We start from the raw sequence: 12,445 nt of genomic DNA, 5'->3' as shown, positions 1-12,445 counted from the left end.
GGACAGGCTTGAATGTGGTAAACTGCATTTGTGCTTGCTATGCATGTGAACATGTGATCAGCGTTTCTGAATGCGTTGCAACATTAACCCCAGACCTATTCGCTTAGCTAATTCTCGTCATATGTGTTGCACCTTTTGGCTGAGCTTGAAGCTTACTGTATTCCAGAGTTGTTGGTTAGCACTGGTTGACAGGCAAAGTTAGCTTTCAGCCATTGCTTCAAGGCTTTGTCACTGTATTGCCCAGAAATACCTTTACAAGTTAGGTGTGGCCGGGCTATTTCATGGTGTCTTCTTCCTGTGCTTTAATCAATCAATCAGAAATCTTATACAGCACAAACTACTCACCGGTGAGGGTCTCAAGGCGCTAATCTATTGACAGTAGCTCTGTATGGCAGTGTGCAATACTATTAGCCATTAACCCACGGTCTGTCTGACTTCAAGGCATCCATAGCTCTCTCTGAACACGTGTATCTTAATGTAAAGGTACTTGTCTAATTGTTAATTTCAGGATATTTCCAGAACACCAGACATTAGCAACATATGACAGGATGACCCAGACATTGTTTAAGCTGCATAGCCTAATTGTTGTATGGAGTCTCCCGACTGCTCCACAGGGTCCTCTCTTCGTGATCTCCGCCCACCCCCTCATGATTGTACCCCTTCCCATGTGCCCTCATCTTCCTAAAATCAATATGCAGGATAGTCTTGGTTGCCAGTGATGAGAAAAATTTGACCATGTCATTCATATGGTAAGTGCCTAAGTGCACTTCTCACCACATAGGGGCATGAAGGCCGCGCTCCTGAAAATGAACATGTTCTCTGTCAGCTCTCAGCTCTCCTCTTGGGACATATGTTCCAGGTCTAAAATATAATACTGAACACAAGAATGTGTGATGTCCTCGCTACCTGGCCTCACACTTAGACTCGAAAATGTTTCTGGCAATCTCACAGGACTCCCCGGAAAATAACCCCCTCATGTGGGGTTCAGCTTAGCTTTTCCTCCTCAACACCCACGTTAATTCCTGGTGGCCCCAGGTTGCAAGTTTCACAGGAACACTTCAGTTCAGTCTGAGATTCCTTGAGGCTATGCACAATATGGTATCCCACCCACTTTACTCCTGCCAGATTCTACTCAGTCTTCTCCACCTTAGAGCCTAGCTTCCCCCCCCCCCCCCCACCCCCCCTTCGTACAGACCCCTACAAAGAAGTATGCTCTCTGCCCCGCATACTCGGACACTCATTCTCTAAGTACAACCCTGGGAAGAACATCATTGAAATGATATCTCTGTGGATCCGATGATCGACAACATGTAATACTTGTACAGAATGCGTCTTTTATCCAGGGAAGGTTCTCCTCTTTCTGAAGTGTTCAGGTACAGGGTTATTTGTGTAGACCATTCTGTCCAAAAGAAAGAGGTGTAACATATGCTTTTCTCTAAATTGTGCTGTGAAGCCCTTTAAGAGCTGGTCTGTGCTTTAGGACTTTGAAAATGCATAAATATCACCATCCTCCAAACAGGTTCTCATACAGTAAAGGAAATACAGGTTTGTTCTTTCTTAGACACAAGGAACAGACCAATGTCTGGAAGCTACTGGCATGGCTGCGGCATGGTAACCCTATCCATATTTCGTTTATTGGAAATGTTCCTCCTAATATGACCATAGGCCAGCCTGTGAGTTGACTGGTCCTCTGGATATCTGCCCTACGCGGCTATCAATCGTCACAAAGACAAACACGAAGGATTCAGTCTACTTTAAAACCAAAGGATGATTGTTCTCTGTATTTCGTTTGGGGTTGTGCAAAAATTAGCTCACATACATGTGGGGAACAAGGTCTGTGTGAAAGCAAATAAATAAGGCACAGTGGAAGCTTTTCGTGTGTCTGTTTTGGCCCAGCGCGAGCACCAATCTCGCAGGGACGGTGTGTGTCTATTGTTATCAAGCCAATGACCATCCTGCGTCGTGTCAACTGTTCTCTTTATTGTGCTAAAGGATGTTAAGACGCGTCCCCCTCCTCTTCCGGGAGGCTCTTGAAGCTGGCGTCCACGCGCACCTCCAGGCTCTCGCGCGCCTGCGGCGTGGGCGGCGGCGGCGGCTCTTCCTTCGGCTCCTCGGGCTGCGGGGTCGCAGCTGGCTGGGGGACGAGGCTGGTCTGCGAGAGCCGGCCCAGAGACGACACGGGCCGGTCCTTCAGCGGCCGGGATACGGCTGAAAGACAAGGATTGCAGGTGAGTACTCACTGTGCCGCCTCCAGCCCCACACTTGTTAGCTAGTTTCTTAAGATGAAAAATATCTCTACATATGCTCACCGGTGTTTTCCAAACGTGGAGCTATGGGACTAACAAAGTAAGGGCAAAGTTACTATACGTGTGCGCAAACTGCAAACTCTGCCAGTGCACAGTACACAGTACACAGTGTGTGCTCTCTACTTAATTCAGCAGTCCAGATGTACCAGTGCGTGCACATTCATTTTTACGCACAACCTGGTGGCGAAACAAGCCCAACCCCCGAATCTATACCCCCCACCCCCCTTGCATTGCTCTGTACTGTTTGTATCTTCTGATATGCAAATTTATATTTTATTAAAAACTTTTGAAATAAAAAAAAAAGCTGCCACTTCTACTTTTTACGGGCACTCAGTTTCACTTTGCAGCATTACACTGGAGAACTGCCCTCCCTGGTACTACTACCAACCAACATGTGTGTGGGGATATGTTCTCACTCCACAGTGTGCACAGATCTGTGCCACAGACTCCTGAAGTTCTGCATATATGTTTGCTTCCAGCAGAGCACACACCTGCACTTAATACACATGCAGAAGGCAGGTCAGGACTTCACGCACACAGACACATGCAAGATAGGGGGTCGCATAAGTATGATTTTCAAATGCATGCACACACAAACGTATGTATGAATTATGAACAATTGCACTGTGTAGAACAGAGCTTCACATATCTAAGAGAAGTGTTTCACACACAAGCAGATGAAGATATGTGCTTCACATACATGCACAGCATCTATTTCATACTCATGCACAGTACAGATGTTTCCTATGCACGCATAATACCTCACTTTATGATGTGTTTAAAAAACTCTCGAATTTCACAAGCCCTCCTCATACGTGTGCAGACTTGTGCTTCATAATTGTACATTACACAGATCACGAATACACAAGTGCAGTAACTTGATCTCTATTGAGGTTGCATGCACGGCTCAGATACATGTTAAACATGTACAAAGAGGTGTTGTATGACAGATCCACCATCTGTGGTTCTGTAATTCACATGCACGCACAAGCCAGCAAATCTGTACTATGCATGCATTTAAAGTAGATATATGTACTTTGGGGCAGATTTACAAGCCCCTTGCGCCACATTTGCGTCATTTTTCCCATGTTAAAAATGACGCAAAAGTGGTGCAATGGGCTTGTAAATCTGCCCTTTTGTGCGCAGGCACAACACTGTGCTTGACGCTTTAAGGCGTCTCAGGGCCGCTTTCCATATGCAGCCGCTTTTGTTTCCTCTGTGGTAAATGCCCTGCTGTCAGTGGTTAGTGGAAACAGTGAAAGAGAAAGGCCTTTGAACAAAAACAGATTTAGGAAGTATTTTACTACGGTTTCACCGTGGGTAAAGCGATGCAAAGCACTGCATAGATTTACTTACCATTTTCAATCCGAGCGACAGCGCAACCGTTAGTAAATTTAGGCCTTAGTGCTGTGGGTGTCAAATGCCACTCAGTAACCACCTGTTCTACTGCACCCTTAGAAAATCGAGCACAGATACCAACCTCTGCAGGACCTCCAAACCTCTCCTGTCCTGTGTGCACTGTCCCAGGACGTGTGACGTCATACATAAAAAAAGAAGACGAATGAGAGGGGAAGCACTGCTCGTAAATGAAGGGAGGACGGCTATTGTGAGGCAAATTAAACATACCGACGTCACATTATTTGTCATTATTTTATATCAATTAAAAGCGAGCAAACAAGCCATGGATGAACACATGCTTAATACATGGTAAACACAGTCACAAAGTTATCTTAAAGGCTCAATATTAATCTTTAGGGGTAAGCCAGTGTAATCCTTGTTTTGCTATGCACGCCGTTTGGAATATCTTAAAGTTTGTTATGTTGAGCCCTCCCAACCCTTTGGCTAGTCTCAGCTTTTGTAGGCTAATTCTGGGCTTCATGCCCTTCCACAGGAACGTGTTGAGCAGTTAGTCTAGTTTTTTGTGGAAGTCTGCTGTGTTAATCAGTGGCAGCATGTTAAGCATGTAGTTCACTATCGGCGTTAGCATCATCTTAATCGTTTCGACCCTTCCCCACCATGTGGTGAACTTGGGTGACCACCCCTCTGTCCATTCTTTGATTTTACGTAGTATTGCCTGTTTGTTCTGGTCTAGTGTGGACCTAAGGTCTTTTTCAAAGAGGATGCCTAGGTATTTGATAGATTTTTTTTGCCATGTGAGCCCTGATGTCCCTAGTACTGTCTTCATGGTATGGACGTTTAGTGGTTTGCACTCTGATTTTTCCCTGTTCAGTTTATATCCTGATACATGTGCATACTGTTCTATGGTGTCCATGAGAGCTTTAATCAACTCTTCTGGGTTTTCAGTTATTATTAGCACATCATCGGCGTAGGCCGCTATTTTGAATGTTTCTCCTTCTATTGGTATCCCAGTTACGTCTTTGTTTGTTCGTATCATGTTGAGCAGTGGCTCCATTGCTAGGAGGAAGAGGGCCGGTGATAATGGGCATCCCTGTCTTGTTCCGCGTTCTAAGCAGAGTAGCTCAGATGTCCCCCCGTTAACCACTACGCAAGCTTTTGGGTCATCATAAAGAGCCAGGACCATCTTCCTATAGTTGGGTCCCAGTCCGAATTTCTGCATGCACTGGTCTAGGAATGGCCAGGACACTCTGTCAAATGCCTTTTCGGCATCTAACGCTATCATTACCGCTGCGTTGTTGCTCTTGCTGGCGTGGTTAATTATGTGACAGAGCAGTCTGGTGTTGTCGTGGGACATTCTGTTTTTAAGGTAGCCTACCTGCGAGCAGTGTATGAGTTTGGGTAGGTAAGTGTTCAGTCTATTTGCCAGGATTTTTGTATAGATTTTGCAGTCTACATTGATGAGTGATATTGGCCTGTAGTTTTTGGGGTGCTGGGTATCGTTGCCCTCTTTGGGTATGACTATGATGTTGGCTTCTGTCATTGTCGGTGTCATGCTGCCTTTGTGGACGCAGTGTGTGAGTACTTTTGTCAGCGTGGGTTTGAGTATTGGTAGAAACTGTTTGTAGAATCTGGCAGTGAATCCGTCTGGGCCTAGAGCTTTGTTGTCTTTGAAGCTGGGCCAGCAAGGGATTTTATTTTTAAAATGGAAACACAGCTAGTGCGGAACTTAACTTAATTATAAACTCGCACTATTAGTAAATTATAGCTGAAGAAATAAGTCAACACTGTAAATCAATAATGTTACCACACTAACATTATATGAAATGAAGCATTAATGTTGTCTAAAATGATACAACACCCAGGTATATTAGAGTCAAAAATATTTTTGTTATTTTATTAAGATGATAATAGTTCGAGGTGTAAATAACAATGCAGTTATATGATTTATATCTCCTACAATACTATGCCTACACAATATTTTGTGGTCCATCCTCAATGTGATGTGGGCAGATGATGTAACTTGCACATTGGCAGACATTAACACTTTCATTGAGATATTGACATGTGTACATACACCTGTGTGGTCTTTAGCAACATCACCAAAGTTTTCCACATGTTCTTCATCACTTCATGCAAGGATGACCTGCAGGCATGAAGTTTGTGCCCACGTAAACTTGATTCGGGGCGTGCTCCAGATTACCAAGTCAATACCACAAGTCTAGTCATAATAAAACTGTTGGGGGATTTAATGTAGAGCAGGTGTCTGGTGGGATTGTAAATATGCCTGTTCATATTTTTCTTGAAGAACATCGTCTTTCTGACCTGCGAGTTGAACAGTTGGTCCTAACAAAGTAAATTACTACTGAGCCTAAATAACTGGGGATTTAAAGGCTATGCAACAACCCACATTTAACCATCTCAAGAAGTTTGTTTTAAGGGTTAACGTGTCATTGTCTACCATATCTGCTGCTCACGTCCTACAAAATTAGGTATCACTTTTAAAATCCTTGCATAGGTGCTTATTACATTTGTACTTCCTTCTTCCCAGTCAGCTCTCCTCGACCAAGCCTTGCGTAATCCCTACTCTTAGACTATATTTACCCATCCATTCGAGCTGCTTTGGTATTCAGTGTTTAATGCAGTCTCCTTATCGCCCTTCTTCTCCTTCATCCACACTATTCCACTTGCTGTTCAATACTTCACATCCCATTTCTCGCACCCACCATTTATCCATTTGAGCATCCATTTAATGGGGTCAACTCAAATATTCAAAAACCCATTCCTCCATGCAGCCACTCATTGCAGCCTCTCGGCATCTCTTGGGCATCCTCCATCTATTCACCTGCTTACCCAGTCTCATTTAAAGGGCCATCCAGTGTAGCAAACAAAAATCTCTTCTCCTGCTACTGCACATCTAACCATTACCAACCACAGGCATTTTAGATTGCTGCTTTCTTTGATGATGTCAACTGCGGTTCTGAGATGGATAAGAGCATCATTCACCAAAAGCCATTTCATGGATGCAAGTAATCTTTATGAACAGTTATCCACCCATTCATTTATCCACATCATGATTTGTCTCACTCTGTTATTGTTTCATCTCCTTTCGTTTTACGGTTTCGCCTAGTCTCCTGTGAGGCCTCACGTTTTTGAGCCATTCTACATATAAGCGGAGCCACCATCATGCACATAAAACTCTTGTGACTAAATTAGTTCGGATCACTTGTTTCAAGTGAGCATAATACCTGTAACTACAACTAATCATAACACACCTGAAGCCACGCTGTGATCTGGCCCTGAAGCTCATTTGCATATTGGAGGATTTGGGTGACAAGACCTGGTGGAAAGCAGCAAAGCCTTCCCATCTTTTCGTTCAGTCTTCCTTCGCTCTAAGTTGAACTGCTTATACCAATATCTAGCATCAGATAACCCCCCCCCCCATAGTTGCAGGCATCTTCATCATTAGCATCAGCGCATGTCAAACAAGCTTTTTCGTGAACAGGTCCTCAGAAGTTGGTGGTAATCCCCGAAAAACAGGATCTGAGAAAATGTTCTGTTATATGTCTCCTCCCTTAGCAAAGTACAAAATGCGATTGAAACCTGCCACTCTCACATCCTAGTGCGCACTTCAGCATTATTCATTCAGGTCAGCAGCTGCAGCCATCGCTAAATCTTTAATTCATCACCTTTGCATACTAGTCAATAAAATGCAGCTACTAAACATTACACTTAGATCAGAGCTCATACTGCAATGCAGCACAGTGCAACACTGCCTATATAACTGCATGAAGTGCAAATGATCTCAAGACATACATATTGAAGAAGGACTCCCTCGCCCACCCTTGCTCCTCCTTGCTCAGTATCCGTTTCCTATGCACGCTGACCATACCAACGGAGATTCCATTCTCTAACACACCTGTCTCCAATGGAGGAACTTTCAGTCTATTTGTTGTCTACACGTGTCCCCGCTCTAGGAGCACACCTCAAGTCCTGCCTCCACCAGGTCCCAACATAGGAACTGTCACCTAGTTTGTACCCTCCCTCCCTCCTACCACTGAACTCTCACCCAAGTAACTAACCATACCGGTTTCCTGAAAGAGAAACCCTAACCACATGTCCTACTTACACCGGTCCAATAACAGAGATACACTCCCTCTGTTACCTGTTCACACTTGCTCCTAAACTAGGACTTCTAAGTTCATTCCTTATACCCACCTGCCTCCTAACAAATAAATCAACCCTTATCACATGTCCTATTAATGCATGTAAAACGAGACGGACTGTAACCCCCCAGTCACTGCTTCAGCTGCCTCCCAGTGTAGGAGTCCTCAGTACAATTGCCACCCACACCAGCCGCCTCACAGATGAAAAGTTAGGGCCCAATTAACAGGAGGTATTTTAAACCAAGTAAAGTCCTCCAGTCGTACTATTTCATATCTTACAAAATGTGATTCACAAAGCTACAACCCGAGATCTCCAACGACGCCTCTGCAAGATTTTCAAGTAGGAAAATCTCCTGTGGCAGAGATTTTCATACACTTGGTGGTGCGTAAATTATAAATTCAAACTATAACTTAAGAATTTCAGATTTGTGTGTATTTTAGGTTTGGTTTGTATAGAAAATATAAAGTTTTTCTAACTATAACACAGATCAAACTTTTAGTTTTTCATTGAATTTAAATGTTTTTCACTTTTTAATGCATTTTTTTGATATCGTAGAGTTTACCGTTGTCGAGTGGATTGTCATTAAGTGGAGTGTGGTACAGTGGAGTGGAGGAGAGTGTTGTAAAGTGTACTGTCATAGAGTATAGTGTCGTAAAGTGGAGTAGAGTGCAATGCTGCAGTGTACAGTTCAGTGGCAAAGAGTATAGTGGGGTAGAGTTTAGTGTGTTTGAGGGTAATAGCGTACAGTGGAGTAGCGCAGAGTGCTGTAGCATATAGTAGTATAGCATATAGTGGTGTGTCGCACAGTGAAGGGTGATAGAGTGCAGTGGTGTAGAATAGAGCAGCGTACAGTGGAGTGAGGAACAGTGTAGGGGATTACATTACAATAGCCTAGAGTGGAGTGTCATAGAGCTGAGTAGCATAGAGTGTAATTGCATACAGTGGAGTGGCGTACAGTACAGTGGCGTAGAGTGGAAAAGTGTATAGTGGGATGGCGTACAGTGGAGTACGTAGAGTGGAATAGCGTAAAGTGTAATGGGGAGAATGGAGTTGTGTACATTGGACTAGCATGAAGGGGACTGGCGTAGAATGCAGTGGTACAGACTAGAGTGGCATAGAGTGGAGTGGCGTAGAGTGCAGTGGTACAGACTGGAGTGGCATAGGTTGGAGTTGAGTGGCGTAGAGTGTAGTGGGGTAAAGTAGGGTGGCATAGAGTGAAGTGGCACACTGTGTATTTGAGTTCAGTACAGTGGAATAGTGTAGAGTGGCGTGTGTTACAGTGGAGTGCAGTGGCATACAGTAGAATAGCGTAGAGTGGAGGGGCATAGAGTGGCCTGGTTTAGAGTGGAGTTGCGTACAATGGAGTGCCATACAGTGGATCTACATTGGAGTTGGGTAGAGTGGAATGGCATAGACTGGAAACAGGGTAGAATGGAGTGGCATACAGTGGAGTAGTGTACAGTACAGTGGCGTAGAGTGGAGTGAGGTTCGATGTAGTGGTGCACAGTACAATAACGTGGACTCGAGTGCTGTACAGTGCACTGGCCTAGAGTGAAGTGTCGTAGAGTGGACTACCGTATAATGGAATGGAGTGTTGTGGACTGGAGGGGAGCAGAGTTATGGGGTAGACTGACTGTTGTAGCATACTGTGGAGTAGCATAGAGTGGAATGTTTTAGAGTGGAGCAGCATATAGTACAATAGCGTAGAGTGTAATAGGGTAGAGTGAAACGGCGTACAGAAGAACAGCGTACAGTGGAGTGGCATAGAGTGGAGTGGCGTAGAGTGTAATAGCATACAATGAAGTAGAGTAGAGTGCAGTGGTATAGAGCAGAGCGGCGTACAGTGGGGTGAGGTATAGTGTAGCGGCATAAAGTAAAATAGCGTATGGTGGAGTGGCAAGTGTAATAGCGTATACTGGAGTGTTGTACAGTGGAGTGTCAGAGTGTAGTGACCTAGAGTGGAATAGCATATAGTGGAGGGGTGTAGAGTGGAATAGTGTAGAGTGTTGTGGGGAAAGTGGAGATGCATACAGTGGAATAGCATAGAGTAGAGTAGCATAGAGGGTACTAGTGTAGAGTGCAGCGGTGTAGACTGCAAGGGCATACCATGGATTGGCGTAGAGTGTAGTAGGGTGGAGTGGAGTGGCATACAGGGGAGTGACGTACTGTGGAATACAGCTTAATTAGAGTGGCGTACAGTGGTGTGGCCTAAAGTGGAAAAGCATAGAGTGGAGTGCTGTGTAGTGGTGTACAGTAAAGTGTGTTACAGTGGAATAGCGTAGACTGGAGTGGGGTACAATGGAGTGGCATAGCATAGAGTGGCGTACAGTGAAGTGTTCTAGAGTGGACTGGTGTAGAGTGGAATGAGGTAAAAGTAATGGTGAAATGCGCATTAGCATAGAATGGAGCGGCCTAGACTGGAGTCTTGTAAACTGGAGAGGCATACGGTGGAATAGTGTACACTAGGGTGGGGTAGAGTGGGATGGCATAGAGTGGAATGATGTAGAGTGGCATGGCCTAGAGTGGAATAGCATAGAGTGGAATAGCAAAGAGTGGAGTTGTGTACAGGACAGTGGCGTAGAGTGGAGTGATAAGCAGTGTAGGTGTGTACAGTGGAATAGTGTAGACTGTAGTAGCATACAGTGGAGTGTTGTAGAATGGCGCGGGGTGAAGTGTAGTAGGGTAGACTGTAGTGTCGCACAGTCCAATAGAGTACTGTTGAGTGGCATAGAGTGGAGTTTTGTACAGTGGAGTGGCGTAGAGTGGAATAGCTTAGAGTTGGAATAGGGGAGTGTTGTAGAGTTGAGAGGCATACAGAAGAATAGCGTACAGTGGAGTGGCGGAGAGTGCAGTGGGGTAGAGTGTAATAGCGTACAGTACAACAGAGTGGCCTTGAGTGGAGTGGAATAGCGTACAGTGTAGTTGGGTGAGTGGCGCTGCATACAGTGAAATATTTTATTTTAATTTTTATTAAAATTCTTACAGTAAAATATATACAACCATGCACCCCCCACCCTCCATCCTCACAGAAAAAAAAATGAATACAAGCAAGTCCACGGATTAGCCTTTTTTACAAATTTCGTTTACAAGCTCTGATATCATAGTTAAGCCGACAATAATTGCACTAATCCCATTATTGCACTCAATATTACCAAAAAGTTAACTTTCAGTAAGTACCCAATTATTGCACTATACTTCTATAGCGCCCAGGGTGATTTTCCAGTTCTCGCCCGTACCCATTGTCATCGTCTCTGTTAAAGAATATGCATTTCGTCACAATTTTAGTGCCCTGAGAGTAAATCTTCAGAAAACACTGCACTAATCCAGTTTTTTCACTAAACTTTTATGCATCACCCTAGGGCACTTGACCTGCCTATTCTCAAATACAGTCAGTGGAATACCGTAGAGGGGACTAGCGTAGAGGGCAGTGGCAAATACTGGAGTGTAAGAAGAATAACTTACAGTGGAGTGGTGAAGAGTAGGGTGGAATAGAGTGTAATAACATACAATGAAGTAGTGCAGAGTGATGTGTCATAGAGTGGAGTGGCTTACAGTGGAGTGAGGTATAGTGTAGTGGCATAACGGCTTAGATACCTTCCATCAGTACAGTGCACTACCTGTATATTGCTGATTCATAATTTCAAATGCACTCATTGTGGCTTCTCCATGGGCCGGATGTCTATGTGTAACCAAATGAAACTATCTCATAAACGGGGTAAACCTAGGGGTAGAACAAGGGGTTTTATCTCATAAACGGGTTAAACCTAGGGGTAGAACAAGGGGTTTTAAATCTCCTCCCTCCTGCCCCACACTCCAGTTCTGGAGTATAAACTGTAGGTCACTTCCGAAACACAAGAATAATATTCATGACTTTTTAGTTGACGAAAAACCTGATGCCGCGTTCCTTACGGAAACCTGGCTTCATGAGAGCTCGGGGCCAGATATTGTCATGGCTATTCCCGACGGTTACGTAATGGTTAGGAAGGACAGAGACATTGGTAAAGGAGGTGGTATTGCGATAATTTTTAAATCAAATTATACATGTACCTTTGATGCCTTCCCTTTGCTCGGATGTGAAGCTGGACATTTCAAGCTTGCTATTAGCCCCCAGTTTACTCTGTCAGGTCTTCTGATTTACCGTCCTCTTGGGAATTCCAATGCCTGGACGACATCCTTTGCTGACACCATTGCTCCTCTATCCTTGAAGGCTGCCAATTTTACCATCCTTGGCGACCTGAACCTTCATTTGGATGATGCTCAATGTAGTGTTAGTAAACTGTTTTTATCCGAGCTAGAAGCTCTCAACATTTTGTTACGCAATTCAGGGCCAACACACTCTGCAGGGCATTTATTGGACCCTGTTCTCTCTAATCTCCCATTTGAATGTTCTCCTTCCGCCCGTCCCCTGGAATGGCGGACAACTATGCCGTACATTTTGCCTTACCCCGGACTAAAACCCTGACTAGTGACAATAGCAGTAAGGATGTGCTCATACGTCGGTGGAGCAAGCTTGATATAACCGACTTTAATATGCATCTGATGGATACCCTTCCAAACACTGATACGTCTTCATCCATGTTGAACACTGAAGTATCCAAATGGTTGAGCACTGCTGT

At 44.4% G+C, this 12,445-nt stretch overlaps 1 protein-coding gene across 1 annotated transcript in view; it reads right to left on the bottom strand.

The window, feature by feature from the left end:
- Positions 1-1,315: 1,315 nt before the first annotated feature.
- Positions 1,316-12,445, bottom strand: part of QRICH2 (glutamine rich 2) — a 433,653-nt gene continuing 422,523 nt past the window's right edge. The window contains exon 20 of the mRNA XM_086930698.1: positions 1,316-2,208. Within this exon, the coding sequence (XP_086786824.1) occupies positions 1,997-2,208 (212 nt within the window). The 3' untranslated portion in view covers positions 1,316-1,996. The remainder of the gene's footprint in view (positions 2,209-12,445) is intronic.

The sequence above is a fragment of the Lissotriton vulgaris genome, chromosome 7 (genome assembly GCF_964263255.1).
Source record: "Lissotriton vulgaris chromosome 7, aLisVul1.2, whole genome shotgun sequence".
Lineage (NCBI taxonomy): Eukaryota > Metazoa > Chordata > Amphibia > Caudata > Salamandridae > Lissotriton > Lissotriton vulgaris.
Note: the sequence above shows the minus strand (reverse complement) of the source record. Positions and strands in the feature narration are given on the sequence as shown.